Source organism: Geotrypetes seraphini, chromosome 2 (assembly GCF_902459505.1).
Source record: "Geotrypetes seraphini chromosome 2, aGeoSer1.1, whole genome shotgun sequence".
In the NCBI taxonomy this organism is placed as follows: Eukaryota; Metazoa; Chordata; class Amphibia; order Gymnophiona; family Dermophiidae; genus Geotrypetes; species Geotrypetes seraphini.
Genome location: NC_047085.1, coordinates 1,790,423 through 1,808,708, shown reverse-complemented (window position 1 = coordinate 1,808,708; position 18,286 = coordinate 1,790,423). Strand labels below are relative to the sequence as shown.

The 18,286-nt window shown below is 45.8% G+C and overlaps 1 protein-coding gene across 1 annotated transcript in view; it reads right to left on the bottom strand.

The window, feature by feature from the left end:
- CPSF1 (cleavage and polyadenylation specific factor 1) overlaps positions 1-18,286 on the bottom strand; it is a 406,695-nt gene that overhangs the window by 119,331 nt on the left and 269,078 nt on the right. Inside the window, exons 21-22 of the mRNA XM_033933046.1 lie at positions 11,047-11,183; positions 5,466-5,640 (exon numbers count right to left, since the gene is read on the bottom strand). Of these exons, the coding sequence (XP_033788937.1) occupies positions 5,466-5,640; positions 11,047-11,183 (312 nt within the window). The remainder of the gene's footprint in view (positions 1-5,465; positions 5,641-11,046; positions 11,184-18,286) is intronic.

The window sequence follows — 18,286 nt, the reverse complement described above, 5'->3', positions numbered from 1 at the left end:
CCAGATAGTCTTCTTTTGCTGCTCCTCTTCCTGAATGTTTGTAGGAAACAAATGCTTTTTTCTTTTTCTTAACGAGGTCCGAGATTTCTGTAGTGAACCACTGGGGTCTGTTATTCCTCCGTCGTTTGCTTGTTGTTTTTATATAGCGATTTATTGCTTCATGTAGGGTAGATTTCAGGTTTGCCCACATGGCCTCTACATTATTGGTTTCGGCATGGTCTTGCAGTGCCCGATGGACGAAGTCTCCCATGCGTTTGAAGTCAGTGCCACGAAAATTTAGGACCTTTGTTGTTGTGGTCGATCTGGAGAAACCCTTCCGAAGGTTGAACCAAACCATGTTATGGTCGCTGGAGGCCAGCGTATCACCTACCGAAACTTCTGATACGCTGTCTCCGTTGGGGAGTACCAGGTCTAGTAACGCCTGGTCCCTAGTGGGCTCCAATACCAATTGTTTGAGCTGTGCACCCTTTATGGAGGTTAACAACCTTCTACTGCCGCTAGTTTGTGCGGTAAGTGCATTCCAATCTGTATCGGGCATATTAAAATCCCCTAACAGTACTGTGTCCCCACGCAAGGTGATGTTTTCAATGTCCTCGATTAATTCCATATCCTTGTCTACCTGTTGTCTCGGAGGTCTGTAAATCACACCAAGATACAGGCAGAAGGGAGTACCAAGGTTGTCTGGGCCACCGGGGAGCTATTAGAATCATGGTGGCATGGTCGGACTTCAGCTTGACCAGAGTCTTTTGAATGAGAGGAAATGGAGGAAACGCATACAGAAAGCGAGTTCCCCAATCCAGTAGAAAGGCATCTGCCTCGAGACGAAGAGGAGTGTAGATCCTGGAGCAAAATTGAGGTAGTTTGAAGTTGTAGGGAGCAGCAAAGAGGTCTATCTGAGGTGTTCCCCACTGAGCAAAGATCTGATGAAGAGGACCGGAATGGAGTGTCCATTCGTGAGGCTGGAGGAGATGACTTAAGTTGTCCGCCAAGACATTGTCCTTCCCCTGAATGTAGACAGCTTTGAGGAAAGCGTTGTGGCGAACTGCCCAATCCCAGACTCTGAGAGCTTCCTGGCAGAGGGAGGCCGAGCCTGTGCCCCCCTGCTTGTTGACATAATACATGGCGACCTGGTTGTCTGTGCGAATCAGGACCACCATGTCGTGAAGCAGATGTTGAAAAGCTTGAAGAGCATTGAAGATGGCTCTGAGCTCCAGAAGATTGATCTGATGGAGTCGGTCCGCACTGGTCCAGAATCCCTGAGTGCGAAGACCATCCAGATGAGCTCCCCATGCATAGGTCGAAGAATCGGTGGTGAGGACCTTCTGGTGGGGAGGAGTGTGAAACAGCAAACCTCTGGATAGATTCGAAGAGGTCATCCACCAAAGTAGAGACTGCCGAAGAGCAGGAGTGACTGTGATGTGTCGAGTCAACGGGTCTGATACCTGAGACCATTGAGAAGCCAGGGTCCACTGAGGAATCCTGAGATGAAGTCTGGCAAAAGGCATAACATGAACTGTCGAGGCCATGTGGCCCAGGAGCACCATCATGTGTCTCGCTGAGATGGACTGGCGAGAAGACACCAAGTGGCAGAGATGAAGAAGAGCTTCCAAGCGTTGAGGAGGAAGGAACACTCTGAGTTGAATGGTATCCAGGACTGCCCCGATGAAGGGGAGAGACTGGGTAGGGTGTAGATGAGATTTGGGAAAGTTGATCTCGAAGCCCAAACTCTGCAGGAAGCAAATTGTTTCCAGGGTCGCCGAGATGACCTCTGGAGCTGAGGGGGCCTTGATGAGTCAGTCGTCGAGGTAGGGAAATACCTGAAGACCCCTGTTCCGGAGTACAGCGGCCACTATCACCAGACACTTCGTGAAGACTCTGGGAGACGAGGACAGGCCGAATGGAAGCACTCGATATTGCAGATGCAGATGTCCCACCCGAAATCTGAGGAACTTGCGAGAGGCCGGATGAATGGGAATGTGAGTGTAGGCCTCCTTGAGATCTAGAGAGCATAACCAGTCGTTCTGCTCGAGGAGGGGGTAGAGAGAAGCAAGGATCAGCATGCGAAACCTCTCCTTGACCAAGAACTTGTTGAGGACCCTGAGGTCCAGAATGGGTCGCAGGTCGCCCGTCTTCTTCAGGACGAGGAAATACTGGGAGTAAAACCCCCGGTTGTGTTGGTCCACAGGAAATGGCACGACGGCACGAAGCCGGAGTAAAGCCTGAGCTTCCTGAAGAAGGGCGGTCTGTGTCAAGTTGGAAGGATACTCTCTTGGAGGGTGGTCCGGGGGGACACGATGGAACTGAAGAGAGTACCCCTCCCTGAGGATGGTAAGGACCCAGAGGTCGGTGGTGATAGCCGTCCATCGATGTAAAAAATGATGGAGGCGACCCCCAATGGGGAAAACAGGGGATGGCAGAACGAGGTTAGTTATGCTCCCTAAGAGAGAGTCAAAAAGGCTGAGGAGCCATGGGGACAGTAGACGGTTGAGGCTTCTGTTGAGCCTTCTGTGGAAGCTGTCTCTTCGCCAGTTGTCTCGCAGCCTGAGCTTGCCTCGGAGTATAACGCCGCTGATAGATCAAGGGCGGTCGAGCAGGTCGAGACTGTTGAGGCTTAGGCTTGGGCCGAAGAATGGACTGAAAGGATTTTTCATGGTCAGACAGCTTCTTCGTCACAGTCTCGATCGACTCGTCAAATAAATCTGCTCCCGCACAAGGAACATTGGCAAGTCTGTCCTGGAGGTTTGGGTCCATGTCAATGGTCCGAAGCCATGCCAATCGATGCATAGCCACAGAACAGGCGGCAGCCCATGCCGAAAGCTCAAAGGCATCGTAAGAGGATTGCATCAACTGGAGACGGAGCAGGGACAGCGAAGCAACCACTTCCTCGAATTCGAAGCGAACCTGAGATTCAATGTAAGGTGTGAACTTCCGAAGCACAGGCAGGAAGAACTCCAAATAAGTTGCAAAATGAAAAGTATAATTTAGAACTCGGTAAGCCATCATCGAGTTCTGATATATCCGCCTCCCAAACTTATCCATTGTTCTGCCTTCGCGACCCGGAGGCACCGAGGCGTACACCTGGGACGGATGAGACCGCTTGAGGGATGATTCGACCAGCAGGGATTGGTGAGAGAGTTGAGAGCCCTCGAACCCCTTGTGATGAACCGTGCGGTACCGGGCATCCAACTTGCCAGGGACCGCAGGAATGAAGTATGGCATTTCAAAACATCTCATGAACGTTTGGTCGAGAAGTTTGTGCAGAGGCAGGCGAAGAGACTCCGCAGGAGGATGAGGCCAGTGCATGGTGTCAAGGTATTCCTTGGAGTACCGAGAACCGGAGTCCAGGGTAATGTCCAGGTCATCCGCCATTTGTCGGAGGAAAGACGAAAAGGACAGCTGGTCCGCCAGCACAGGTCTGCGAGACGGACTGGAGGAAGTCGAGGCCTCGGGATCCACAGAGACTTGGGATCGACAGGGTGAATAAGAGACACACGGCTCCTCGAACTCCGGTCCCTGCGGAGGAGACATGTCCGATGAAGAATACCCCATGCGCGGCAGTTTCTTCTGCGGTGAGACTGTAGAGTGCCGCGATGAGTGCCGTGATGAATGTCTGGACCGATGCCCCTCTCGGTGCCTGGAGGGGGACCTAGAGTGACGATGCTTAGCATGGTCCCCCGATGCCTTCAGTGAGTAGATGGGACTCGAGGCCGTAGAGCGCAGAGGCGGGAGATTCGATGCCTCTCGAGAAGCAGTCCAGGCCTGGTAAGGAGTGCGGAAGAACTCTTCCTGTGACTTGCGATGCCCAGGGCTTCGATTACCTGAAGAGGGATCCCAGACCTCTTCGTTCGGAGGCGTGACGGGCTCTAAAGGGGGCATGTCACTAAAGGAGGCCCGCCTCGAGGGACCGGCCGCCATCCGCCGCTCCTCCTCGCCAAGCAGCGAGGTCGATCGGCGAGGAGGAGGAGGAGGGGGCAGTCTGCCCCCCCCCGGAATCGGAACCGGGAGGTCACCCTGGATCGAGGCAATCAATTTGGGTCCCATGGTTTGCATGAGTTCGACAAACTGAGCTTCCAAAAGGGACCACAACGAAGCCGATATGGAGGGATCCGCACCGAAAGGGGGTCCTCCAGCACGTTCTTCGCGCTCCTTTGTGGTCGAGTGCTTTTGCTTGGAAGCCTTCGGCACTTTGATAACCACGGGTGGAATGGTAGAAGGCGGTACCTGATCCGAAGAGACGGAGGAAGGCACCGGCGCCGAAGTTGGGGTCGAAACCGGGGCAAACGACCCGGAGTAGCAGGAGTGGTGGCGGGCTTCGTATGTGCAGGCGAAGCGCCAGCTGAAGTTGAAGCCAAAGGGTCCTTCGCAGCTTCCATCTTGAACATCGACTCCCACAAAAAACAGCGACGCTTAAACGCCCGCGCTGTGAGTGTGGAACAAGGCCGGCACGATTTCGGGAAATGTTCCGGACCAAGACACTGCAGGCAGCGATGCGGGTCCGTCAGCGAAATCGCGCGCTGGCACTTGCTACACTTTTTAAAACCGGTGATTGACAGGGACATAGGCCGAAAAAGCTCCGCTGCGAGATCGAAGGAGCGGGGCCTGAGCCACGCGGCCGAATCGCCGGAAGAAAATTAAAAAAAAAAAAAAAAAAAAGAAATAAAAGAAACAAAACACACGATAAAGAGCAAAATAAACTCAAAACCGCGGCTATAGAAGGCAAAAGAACGGGAATTCAGTCAGCGCAGAATCGAAGTAAAACTTCTCAGCTCCGCGGAAAGAAAAGAACTGAGGAGACACACCCGGACCATCGGGCGGGAAGGCACTGGCGCATGCGCTGTGCGGGAATCTCGAAACTTCTGAGTTTCTTCAAGCAAAATATGCTTGTGAGACGTCCGTATCGGGGCTCTGTCGGATGACATCACCCACTAGTGAGAATACCTGCCTGCTTGTCCTGGGATAATTTTTGTTACTTAATTATTATAATGTACCCTCAAAAGAATCTTTGGCTGGGCAGAGCAGGAAAATATCATCTAAATACGAAAATGCATGAACTTGAGGAGTGGCAAATCTCTTACCCAAGGCTTTTAGGTATAAATTAAACAAGGAAGGCAATAGTGGCGAGCCTTGTGGCATTCCAGCATGGGGATTTCTTCTAGTCTTACTTCATATGTTCTATTCTCTTCAAACCATTTTAGTACTGTGTGCAATGCATAACTTAGTGCATCCATTTAGGCCAGCTAAAACCAGACCTAAACACCTATGCCTAAGTTGTGAACACATCAGGCATATTCTATAACAATAAGCTTAACTTTTAGGAATACCTTTGATCCAACCCTTGGCCATGTCCCTTAGGCTGTAACTGGAGTATGATATGGTATGGTAGTGAGTTTCTGAACAAGTTTAAACAATTTTTTTGTGTTGATATTTCCCTACCAGGATTGCACTGCATGAGAAATGTGTCTTACCTCCATCTGGCCTGACTCACGCACCAGAACACACCAGTGAGTGGGTTCCACTCGAAAAGGACAGGATTCCTTCTCAGCAGAAGGCAGATTGGTCCGATGTGGTTCCTCCTTACCGGGGCTGGACAATAGGCTCGAGTCTCCATATAACATCTCCTCTTCATCGTCCACTGTGTTACTGAAATCAGGAGAGAAAGCCAAGGTCAAGAGATAACATCACAGTAATCATGAGAAAGGGCAGCTCAGAACAAGGGCACTGGATCAAGAGAGAGCAGTGCTGTTATAACCCTAGTAGCAAGGGTGAAAAGGCAGGGATGATGAGCGTCTTAAGTGAACATTCAGCTTCTACTCTTCCTCAATTAACCTTCAGGTCCTCAGCCTGAAGCTTTCACCCTCACAGTTTGATAAGGAAACTCAACACCCTGCTCAAACACAGGTTACAGCATTTGCATTTGTGTGCCTGACAGGATCTATTGTTTTGATTGCAACTGCTTTTTGTTGCCTCCAGGAAGCTGGTGCTGTAGGTGACCGCCTTGACTTGACTATTATTTCCTTACCCCAGGAGGCAAATTATCTAGGGCTAAATTTCCTAAAAGGTGACAGTGCATTACCACTGGGACCGCAGAAGACAAATACGAATAGGGATGGAGGAGAGGTAGACCCTGATCAATTTTCAGAGGGATGTGTTTGTGAGGAGTTAGCTAAAATAAAGATAGATAAATCGAAGGAGCCAGATGGTGTACATCAGAGGTTGCTGAAGGAATTTAGGGAAGTTCCGGTGGCTCCGTTTACTGTCTTTTTCAATACTTCTCTCGAGTCAGAAGTGGTACCGGAAGACTGGATATGGTCCCTCTACACAAAGGTGTAAAGTAAGGAAGGTAGGGAATTACAGGCCAGTAAGTCTGACTTCTGTGATATTGCTTAAGGGCTATTGGGTAAGATTTGCCTCTTTGCGGATGATACCAAAATCTGTAAGAGTGGATGGTGTGAATAACATGAAGAAAGACCTAGTGAAACTTGAAGAATGGTCTGAAATATGTAACTAAAATTTAATGCTGCCTTCTTGTCATGGGATAAAAGGAGGTATTGATGCCTAAGTATAAGATTTTGGCGAGACCTCATTCAGAATACTGTGTACAATTCTGGAGGCCGCACCTTCAAAAAGATATAAAAAGGATGAAGTCGGTCCAGAGGAAGGCTACTAAAAGGGTGTGTGGCCTTCATCATAAGGCACATGGGGACAGACTTAAAGATCTCAATATGTATACTTTGGAGGAAAGGCAGGAGAGGGAAGATATGATAGAGACATTTAAATACCTACATGGCATAAACGTGCATGAAGCAAGTCTCTTCCAAATGAAAGGAAGCTGTAGAATGAAAGGGCATAAGATGAAGGTGAAAGGAGGTTAGACAAAAAGCAACCTCAAAAAATACTTTTTCACGGAAAGAGTGATTACCTTAAGGCGGTCAAATAGGTTGAAAAGGCAACAGCAAAAGCTAGAAGGATGCTTGATTGTATAATGAAAGGGACAGTCTGTAGGAACTCTGGTGAGACCTCATTTAGAATATTATGTACAATTCTGGAGGCTGCACCTTCAAAAAGATATAAAAAGAATGGAGTCAGTCTAGAGGAAGGCTACTAAAATTGTATGTGGTCTTCATCATAAGATCTCTATCTGTATACTTTGGAGAAAGGCGGGAGAGGGGATAGAGATGTTTAACTACCTATGTGGCATAAATGCGCCTGAATCAAGTCTCTTCCATTTGAAAGGAAGCTCTGCAATGAGAAGGCATAGGATGAAGTTAAGAGGTAATAGACTCAGGAGTAATCTAAGGAAATACTTTTTTACAGAAAGAGTGGTAGATGCATGGAGCAGTCTCCTGAAAGAGGTGGTGGTGACAGAGACTGTGTCTGAATTCAAGAAAGCCTGGATCTCAGAAAGAGGAAGACATGATGGTTACTGTGGATGGGCAAACTGAATGGGCCATTTGGCCTTTATCTGCTATCATGTTTCTATGTAACTCACTGCATCCCACTTTATGCAGTGGGTCCAATCTACTAAAAGCTCATGCAGACACAGTAACACACTTTAGAAAATCTAGTTCTAAGCTTATATTTTAGACAGTGAAAGGCAAAGCAATTTGTCCAAGGTCTCAGTGGGAGAAAAATGTTGACCAGAAGAATAAACTGGACCATACTGTTTCTAATTAGCATAGAACAAAAGACCGTCTAAAGAAAATGTTCTGGCACCCTTCTGGGCTAACATACTTCCTTCAAGCCTGTCAGCTACCATACTTTTGGTGCTGTGCTGGTTGGAGCAATGCTGCCCTGGGAAGGGGGAGGGAGGTAACATTACATTACATTACATTAGTGATTTTTATTCCGCTTGAACCTTGCGGTTCAAAGCGGATTACATAAGAAGAGAGCTGGACATTTCCAGGAGGGTACATGACATTGGAGAATACAGATTGAGGGTATAGACTTAATGACAGAATGAGTGTGTAGACATAATAACATTGGAAGATAAATTAGGTTACATTACTATACATATCAAATAGTCTGTTTCCATATGTTGGTAGGTAATCGGTTTCGGTAGGATGAATTAGGTTCCAGGTATTTTTATTTTTATTTTTTTTATATATTTTTGGTCGATTGAGGGTATGGTGCCAGGGAGTGAGCAAAACCTGGTCAGTGTAAGTGGAAGAGGAGAGGGAGATTAGGTAGATTGTATATATTTTTTGAATAGCAGCGTTTTGATTTCTTTACGGAATGCTTTGAAGTCAGATGTTGAGGTTAACAATCTGGTGATGGAGGGTTCGAGTTTTGCTGCATGCGTTGCTATGAGGTTATCATAAAGCTTTTTACGATGAGTGCCATTGAGTGGTGGGTATGAGAATGGTGTCAGTGTTCTTCTTATTCTGGGTGGAAGGTTACGGTTTAGGCGATCGTTTACATAGGCAGGTGCAGTACCGTTGAATACTTTGAAGATTAGACAGTATAGTTTGAATTGAATTCTGGCTCTAATCGGTAGCCAATGTGAGTCTAGGTAGGCATTGGTGATGTGGTCATATTTTCCGAGGGAGTAGATTAGTCTGAGAGCTGTGTTCTGAACGGTCTGTAGTTTTTTGATCATGTTTGTAGGGCATGGTAGATATAGGATATTGCAGTAGTCCACAAGACCTAGTACCAGGGATTGTACAATGATCCTGTAGTGTTCTTTGTCAAAGAATTTCCTTATTTTTCTTAAGTTGCGCATTGTGAAGAATGCTTTTTGGGTAGTTTTGTTGATTTGAGTCTGCATAGTGCAGCATCTGTCTATCAGCACTCCCAGGATTTTGAGGGAGGTTTGGATTGGGTATTTGATTGCTTTAATTTCCAGGTCTGTTATGGATGGGTTTTTGTCCGTTTCAAGCATTAAGAATTTGGTTTTGTCCGAGTTTAGTTTTAATTTGTGGTTTGTCATCCATTTTTCTACTTCGTCCAGTATTGTTTCCAGGTGTCCTGTTGAGGTGTGGTCTTGGGTTTCGAAGGGGAGGAGAATAGTTATGTCGTCTGCGTAGCTGAATGATGTTACATTTAGGTTGTCTAGAGTGGTACCAAGGGAGGAGATGTAGAGATTGAATAGAATGGGTGAAAGTGGAGATTCCTGCGGGACTCCGCATGGATTTGACCATGGGTTAGATTTCGTATCGTTTATCTTAACTCTGTACGTTCTTGTTTTAAGGAATCCTTGGAACCAGTTGTAAACCACCCCTGAGATCCCTATTGCATCAAGTATCTGGAGTAGTATGGTATGATCAACTAGATCGAAGGCGGCGGAAAGATCTAGTTGGATAATTAGGATCCTGTGTCCTTTACTGAGGTATTGTCAGGCTATGTCCAGTAGTGTTGCTAGTAGTGTTTTCGTGCTGTGGTAAGATCTAAATCCTGATTGAGATGAGTGAAGTATATTGTGGTCAGCTAGGTAGTTGGTGAGGTATTGAGCCACAAGTCCTTCAATCAGCTTGACATATAATGGGATCGAAGCGATAGGTCTATGGTTGGTAGGTGTGTCTACAGGACCTTTTTGGTCTTTCAGTAAGGGTGTGATTATGATCTCTCCAAGATCTTGTGGGAATTGGCCTTCTATGAGAGTGCTTTGTATCCACTACGTGAGGCTGGTTTTGAATTTAGGGGAGGCATTTGTGAGTAGATACGATGGGCAGTAGTTCAAGTCGCATGAGGTGTGGCTGTATTTTTTATATAGTCGGTTCAAATCAGGCCATTGTAGAGTTGGGAAGGTGGTCCATGTTCTGTCTGCAGTTATGGCTTCTTCCGTTGTGGGGGTTGTTATTAACTCGTCGAGTGTGGTAGTTGAGTTGTTGAAGGTAGTTCTGATTTTGATGATCTTGAGTTTGAAATGGTCTGCTAATTGGGAAGCTGTTGGTGTTTTATTGCCTTGAGTGGCAAGGAATGGGTTTGTGTCCGTAAGTATTTTTACTAAGTTGAAGAGTGTTTTTGTGTCGGAGTTGTTTGTGCCAATTAGTTTAGTGTAGTATGTTTTGTGCTTTTCCTTAAGTTTGATGTTATATAGTTTGATTTGGATTCTCCAAGCAGATTTGGTTTGGTCATTTCTCTTTTTTCTCCAAGATCTTTCAAGTTGTCTGCAATGCCTTTTTAGTAGGTGGAGTTCGGAGTCGAACCACTTGTCTGAGGGTCTGCAGGTTCTGTGTTTGGTTTTTTCTGGGGCTAGCTCGTTCAAGGTTGTTTCACTTAGGGTGCGCCAGTGTTTTACGAAGTCTGTAGAGTCAGTGGGGTCGATTGCAGGGTCCACTTTGTCCCAGAATGTGGCTGATTCAATTTTCTGTCTAGATTTGAAGGTTGTTTTTTGGGGCATAGGTTTTATGTTATTTTGAGGCCAGTTGATTGTGAAGGTGTATTTGTGGTGGTCTGACCAAAGAGAGGGATGCCAGGTACCATTGGTGATGTGAATATTTGGGGTGTGGAGGTTATGAGGTAAAAGTCCTCAACGTGTTGTGGGGGAGGTGGAAACAAGGAGAGAGAAAGAGCACGTGTGTGTGCGTAGGACAGTAAAAGACTGTCCCTTAATCCCACAGGACAGTAAAGCCATCCATCACAGGGGGAGAAGAGAAATACTGGGCACCACCATGGTGGGGCAAATGCTGGACACTGGAAGGGGGAAATTGAAAAGAAGAAGAGGAGAGAAATGCTGGACACCATGATGGTGGTGGTGGTGGGGGGGGTGGTTCAGAGGAAGAGAAGGATGTGGGGGTGGTTCAGAGGAAGAGAAGGATGCTGGATGCAATGGAGGGAGGGAACTGTAGGGAAGGGAAGGGGAGAAGATGGGGACAGAGCTCCCCATTCCCCAAAAGGGGTTTCCTCTGCCACAGTCTTACTCCTACATCAGTTTCTGAGACTCCATGTTATATCTCTCCTTTACCATGTATTATTGCTAGCACTGCCCCCCTCCCCCACACACCATACTCATACCACTCTGTCCATGATTTCTGCCTTTACTCTCCCTTCTGCTGCCTTCTTCTCTCACTCCATGTGACTAACACTCCTCTCTCATTTGAGCAGTACCTCATTTCTTGAATCAGTGTTTCAGCTTCAGACTGGTTTCGCATTGCCAGATCATCCTTGGCATTTGCAGACTTGGCCTCTGTGGTAAACATTCCACTAACATCGCGGTATACGCACAGGGCAATCACTTTCGATTGCTGAAAGAGAATATAAACATTAAAGCCAGCAAAATTTCACCTTTTCTCTCTCATCCTCCAAGGCATCAAGCAATCAAAAGCTCAACCTTCCCCCCAAAGAATCTTTCATACTGAAATGTATCAATCACATCCTGCATACTGCCCACATCTTCCCAAAGAGTTCAGTGGTAGAGAGGAGGGAAGGGTGAAACAGCTGTGGAAAGAGTGTAGGGATCAATAACCTGAAGATTCCTAAACATATTGATGGCGATCGGCTGGGTCTGGAGGGGAGGGTGATGGGTTGTGAAAGTTATTAGATGGTGGTCAGAGAGTGGAAGAACTGTGGTGCATTGTAAACTGTCTGCACCTGTTTTTAAATGTCTGCACTGTGAATGTTCTTATGTAACCCGTTCTGAGCTTCGGGGAGAACGGGCTAGAAATCGAATAAATACATTTGTGACAGAGCATTTAGAGACGAGGAGAAGATCAAGGCAGTAGCCATTCTGGTGGGTAGGGATGATGGAGCTTAGTTGAAGACTAAATGAGGATGTTAAGGCTAGAAGCATATATTTCTGGAAAAGTTTCCAAGTTTTTTTTTGATATTTGATATACCATAATGGAAGAACATCTATGCGGTTTACATATAAAACTAATAACAACTAAAATAGTATAAAAGAAGGTAGAACTACAATGTCAACAGCAAAGGCAAGAAAATAAGGAATTAAAAGCAGATTTTGAGTTCCCTGTTTCAGATTGGTCTCTGCGAGGTTACCGTTTCTTCATTCTGTAAATTGTTAGCCAAATACATCTATACACAGGAAAGATTTTAATAATGTTTTAAAATGTTCAAGATTAGATTCTGTTCGGATATAATTTGGAACAGCATCCCAAAGTTTTGGACCAATAACTGCAAAATTACGATCTCTAGTGGATTAATATACTATTTGTATAATTGATGAAATCACTAAGAGGTTTTGATCTACAGAACCAAGTATACTCGTAGGTGAATAATGTATTAAATAGTTATCCAAATATGGTGGTGACCGACTGGAACGTGCATTTCATACCAGCATTCGATCTGATAGTCTACATTCATTGATTAACCCAACTGTTCCTTTCTGGAATCACAGAGTTACCTGCTTAACTGAGACTAATTTCTACTTCTGCCTCTGTCGTGACACATATATTTCTGAAAAACATATACAGTAAAACCTTGGTTTGCGAGCATAGTTCGTTCTGAAAACATGCTTGTAATCCAAAACACTTGTATATCAAAGCAAATTTCCCCATAAGAAATAAAGGAAACTCCACAACACAAAAACTTTAGTCCAAAATACTATTTGTACTTGTATTGCAAGACCTTGCTTGTTTAGAACAGTCACTACACTGCAGTGTCAAAGAGAGATAGAGAAGAACTATCAGTTCAGTTGTAATGATGTGATGTGTGTATACTGTATGTACTTGTATTGCAAGACATTGCTTGTATATCAAGTTAAAATTTAGTAAAATGTTTGCTTGTCTTGCAAAACACTTGCATAGCAAATTACTTGCAATCCAACGTTTTACTGTACTGACTTTTTAGACACTTTTAGAGAGAGATTCCACAGTTGCATTGTGCTCACCAACCTGAGGCCTATACCCTCCCAATCTACCTCTCATCCCACCCACCCACCCAGCTCTAGGCTCACATTTAAGAACATAAAAATAGTCTTACTGGGTCAGACTAATGGCCCATCTAACCTAGTATCCCATCTCCATGAAGGCTAATCCAAGTCACAAGTACTTGGCAAAAACCCAAAACAGTAGTAGCATTCCATACCACCGTCCCATGTCTGTCTCAAGGCAATGAGTTCCAGAGTTTAACTATTCTCTGAGTGAAAAAATATTTCTTCCACTTGGCTTTAAAAGTATTAACATAGTAGATGACGGCAGATAAAGACCCGAATGGTCCATTCAGTCTGCCCAACCTGATTCAATTTAAATTTTTAAAAAAAAAATTTTTTTCTTCTTAGCTATTTCTGGGCAAGAATCCAAAGCTTTACCCGGTACTGTGCTTGGGTTCCAACTGCCAAAATCTCTGTTAAGACTTACTCCAGCCCATCTACACCCTCCCAGCCATTGAAGCCCTCCCAGCCCATCCTCCACCAAACGGCCATACACAGACAAAGACCGTGCAAGTCTGCCCAGTAACTGGCCTAGTTCAATATTTAATATTATTTTCTGATTCTAAATCTTCTGTGTTCATCCCACGCTTCTTTGAACTCAGTCACAGTGGAAGGTTTAGAGATAAGAGCAGTGGAAGGTTTAGAGATAACTGTAGAGGTAGGCAATAAAATTAGTCAGGGACCGCTGACCAGGCAATATGCCTGATGGGCCGCCGCGTGAGCGGACCGCTGGGCTGGATGGACCTCTGGTCTGCCCCGGCGGAGGCGACTACTTATGTACTTATGTACTCTCCACCACCTCTCTCGGGAGCGCATTCCAGGCATGAACTACCCTCTCCGTAAAGTAGAATTTCCTAACATTGCCCCTGAATCTACAACCCCTCAACCTCAAATTATGTCCTCTGGTTTTACCATTTTCCTTTCTCTGGAAAAGATTTTGTTCTACGTTAATACCCTTCAAGTATTTGAACGTCTGAATTATATCTCCCCTGTCTCTCCTTTCCTCCAGGGTATACATATTCAGGGCTTCCAGTCTCTCCTCATACGTCTTCTGGCGCAAGCCTCCTATCATTTTCGTCACCCTCCTCTGGACCGCCTCAAGTCTTCTTACGTCTTTCGCCAGATACGTTCTCCAAAACTGAACACAATACTCCAAGTGGGGCCTTACCAATGACCTGTACAGGGGCATCAACACCTTCTTCCTTCTACTGACTACGCCTCTCTTTATACAGCCCAGCATCCTTCTGGCAGCAGCCACTGCCTTGTCACACTGTTTTTTCGCCTTTAGATCTTAGGACACTATAACCCCAAGGTCCCTCTCCCCGTCCGTGCATATCAGCTTCTCTCCTCCCAGCATATACGGTTCCTTCCTATTATTAATCCCCAAATGCATTACTCTGCATTTCTTTGCATTGAATTTTAATTGCCAGGCATTAGACCATTCCTCTAACTTTTGCAGATCCTTTTTCATATTTTCCACTCCCTCTTTGGTGTCTACTCTGTTACAAATCTTGGTATCATCTGCAAAAAGGCACACTTTTCCTTCTATCCCTTCAGCAATGTCACTCACATACATATTGAACAGGATTGGCCCCAGCACCGAACCCTGAGGGACTCCACTAGTCACCTTTCCTTCCTTCGAGCGACTTCCATTAACCACCATCCTCTGGCGTCTGTCCGACAGCCAGTTTCTGACCCAGTTCACCACTTTGGGTCCTAACTTCAGCCCTTCAAGTTTGTTCAAAAGCCTCCTATGAGGAACTGTATCAAAGGCTTTGCTGAAATCCAAGTAAATTATATCTAGCATATGTCCTCGATCCAGCTCTCTGGTCATCCAATCGAAAAATTCAATCAGGTTCGTTTGGCACGATTTACCTTTTGTAAAGCCATGTTGCCTCGGATCCTGTAACCCATTAGATTCAAGGAAGTACACTATCCTTTCTTTCAGCAACACTTCCATTATTTTTCCAACAACTGAAGTGAGGCTCACCGGCCTGTAGTTTCCTGCTTCATCCCTGTGACCACTTTTATGAATAGGGACCATATCCGTTCTCCTCCAATCCCCAGGAATCACTCCCGTCTCCAGAGATTTGTTGAACAAGTCTTTAATAGGACTCGCCAGAACCTCTCTGAGCTCCCTTAGTATCCTGGGATGGATCCCGTCTGGTCCCATCGCTTTGTCCACCTTCAGTTTTTCAAGTTGCTCATAAACACTCTCCTCCGTGAACGGCGCAGAATCTACTCCATTTTCTTGTGTAACTTTGCCAGACAATCTCGGTCCTTCTCCAGGATTTTCTTCTGTGAACACAGAAGTATTTGTTTAGCACATTTGCTTTCTCCTCATCACTCTCCACATATTGGTTCCCAGCATCTTTTAGCCTAGCAATTCCATTTTTTATCTTCCTCCTTTCACTAATATATCTGAAAAAATTTTTATCTCCCTTTTTTACATTTTTAGCCATTTGTTCTTCCGCCTGTGCCTTCGCCAAACGTATCTCTCTCTTGGCTTCTTTCAGTTTCACCCTGTAGTCCTTTCTGCTCTCCTCTTCTTGGGTTTTTTAATATTTCACGAACGCCAACTCTTTCGCCTTTATTTTCTCAGCCACTAGGTTGGAGAACCATATCGGCTTCCTTTTTTATTGATTTTCTTCATATAATGGTCCATAGCCATTTTCATCGCTCCTTTCAGCTTAGACTGGTCACTGACTTTCCACTTCTCTTATGTCCTCCCATCCTAACAGCTCTCCCATAGCATTAAAGTCCGTACGATTGAAATCTAGGACTTTAATTATCGTGCGGCCGCTCTCCACTTTAGCCGTTATATCAAACCAAACTGTTTGATGATCGCTATTTCCCAGGTGAGCACCCACTCGAACATTAGATATACTCTCTCCATTTGTGAGGACCAGATCCAATATCGCTTTTTCCCTTGTGGATTCCGTCACCATTTGTCTGAGCAGAGCCTCTTGAAAGGCATCCACTATCTCCCTACTTCTTTCCGATTCCGCAGACGGAACATTCCAGTCCGCATCCGGCAGGTTGAAATCTCCCAACAGCAGAACCTCCTCTTTCCTTCCAAACTTTTGGATATCCACAATCAGATCCTTATCAATTTGCTGCGATTGAATCGCAGCAAACTTCATCAAGTGTCCCCCTAGTCTTTGTAAATCTTGATGCAGTAAAAAATTTAGTCTCACAATGCCACTTTTGCACTTCTTCCTATCATGTACATAGATGGATCAGAAACTGGTTGGCGGGTAGGAAACAGAGAGTAGGAGTGAAGGACCACTACTCGGACTGGAGGAGGGTCACAAGTGGTGTCCCGCAAGGCTTGGTGCTCAGGCCGCTTCTATTTAATATATTTATAAATGATCTAGAAACAGGGACGAAGTGTGAGATAATAAAATTTGCGGACGACACCAAACTATTTAGTGGAGCTCGGACTAAAGAGGACTGCGAAGAATTGCAAAGAGATTTGAACAAACTAGGGGAATGGGCGACGAGATGGTAGATGAAGTTCAACGTTGAGAAATGTAAAGTATTACATGTGGGAAGCAGAAACCCGAGGTACAGCTATACGATGGGAGGGATGTTATTGAAGGAAATTATCCAAGAAAGGGACTTGGGGGTAATGGTGGACATGACAATGAAACCGACAGCACAGTGCGCAGCATCCGCTAAGAGAGCGAATAGAATGGTAGGTATAATCATGAAGGGTATTATTACCAGAATGAAAGAAGTTATCCTGCCGTTGTATCGGGCGATGGTGCGTCCGCATTTGGAGTACTGCGTCCAATATTGGTCGTCGTACCTTAAGAAGGATATGGCGTTACTCGAAAGGGTTCAGAGGAAAGCGACACGTCTGATAAAAGGTATGGAAAACCTTTTATACGCTGAGAGATTGGAGAAACTGTTGGGCCGCCGCATGTGCGGACTGCTGGGCACGATGGACCTCAGGTCTGACCCAGCGGAGGCATTGCTTATGTTCTTATGTTACCAATATATCTAAAAAAATGTCTTGTCTCCCGTTTTACCATGTCAGCTATTTTTTCTTCCATTTGCATCTTTGCTTTCATGACTAAATGACCAGCCTCCCTTAACTTTTCCAGATATTTTTGCCTGTCTTCCTCTTTCTGTGAACTTTTGTAGTTTATGAAAGCTAACCTCTTATTCCTTACCTTCTCAGCTTCTACTTTTGAGAACCAAAATGTCCTTTTTTCCTCTTACTTTTACTTACTTGCCTCACAAAAAGGTTTGTCGCTCTTACAATTACTCCTTTCAGTTTTGTTCACTACATTTCCACTCCTTCCAGACATTCCCATCCAAACGTAATTTCCCATCCAAACGTAATTTCCCATCCGAACAAAGTTAGTTTTTTTAAAAGTCTAGAAAGCACAGTTACTTACCGTAACAGGTGTTATCCAGGGACAGCAGGCATATATTCTCACATGTGGGTGACGTCATCTACGGAGCCCCGGCGCGGACAGCTTTTCAAGCAAACTTGATTGAAGTTTCAAGTTTGCACACTGCACCACGCATGTGCGTGCCTTCTCGCCCACTAGAGGGCGCATCCCACCTCGTGGTCCTCAGTTCCATAACTAGCAAGGAAGCCATCCCCGGGGAGGCGGGCGGGTTGTGAGAATATATGCCTGCTGTCCCTGGATAACACCTGTTACGGTAAGTAACTGTGCTTTATCCCAGGACAAGCAGGCATGATATTCTCACATGTGGGTGACCTCCAAGCTAACCAAAACGGGGCAGGTGGGAGGATGGCAATTTAGGAAAACAGATTTTGCAATACTGACTGGCCAAACCGGCCGTCACTCCTGGATAGAGTGTCCAGACAGTAGTGGGAGGTGAATGTATGAACCGAAGACCAAGTGGCAGCCTTACATATGTCCTCCATCGGAGTGGATCGGAGAAAAGCTATCGAAGCTGCCATTGCTCGGACCTTGTGACCCGTGACCCGACCCGGGGGAGGAAGGCCAGCCTGAGCGTAGCAAAAGGAAATGCAAGCGGCCAACCAGTTAGACAGAGTGCGCTTGGAAACTGGATGCCCTAATCGATTGGGATCGAAGGACAGAAACAATTGAGGGACCTTCCGATGAGACCTGGTGCGTTGAAGATAATATGCCAACGCCCTCTTACAGTCAAGCGTGTGAAGCGCCGTCTCGCCAGGATGGGAGTGGGGCTTCGGGAAGAACACAGGAAGGACAATGGACTGATTGAGGTGGAAGTCCGACACAACTTTAGGTAAAAACTTAGGATGGGTGCGGAGAACCACCTTGTCGTGATGAAAGACCGTGAAAGGAGGGTCCGCAACCAAGGCTTGCAACTCCCCAATCCGCCTGGCGGAGGTGAGGGCAATCAGAAACACCGCCTTCCAAGTCAGAAATTTCAAGAGGGACTTGTTGAGTGGCTCAAAAGGGGGTTTCATCAGTTGGGCCAGAACTACATTCA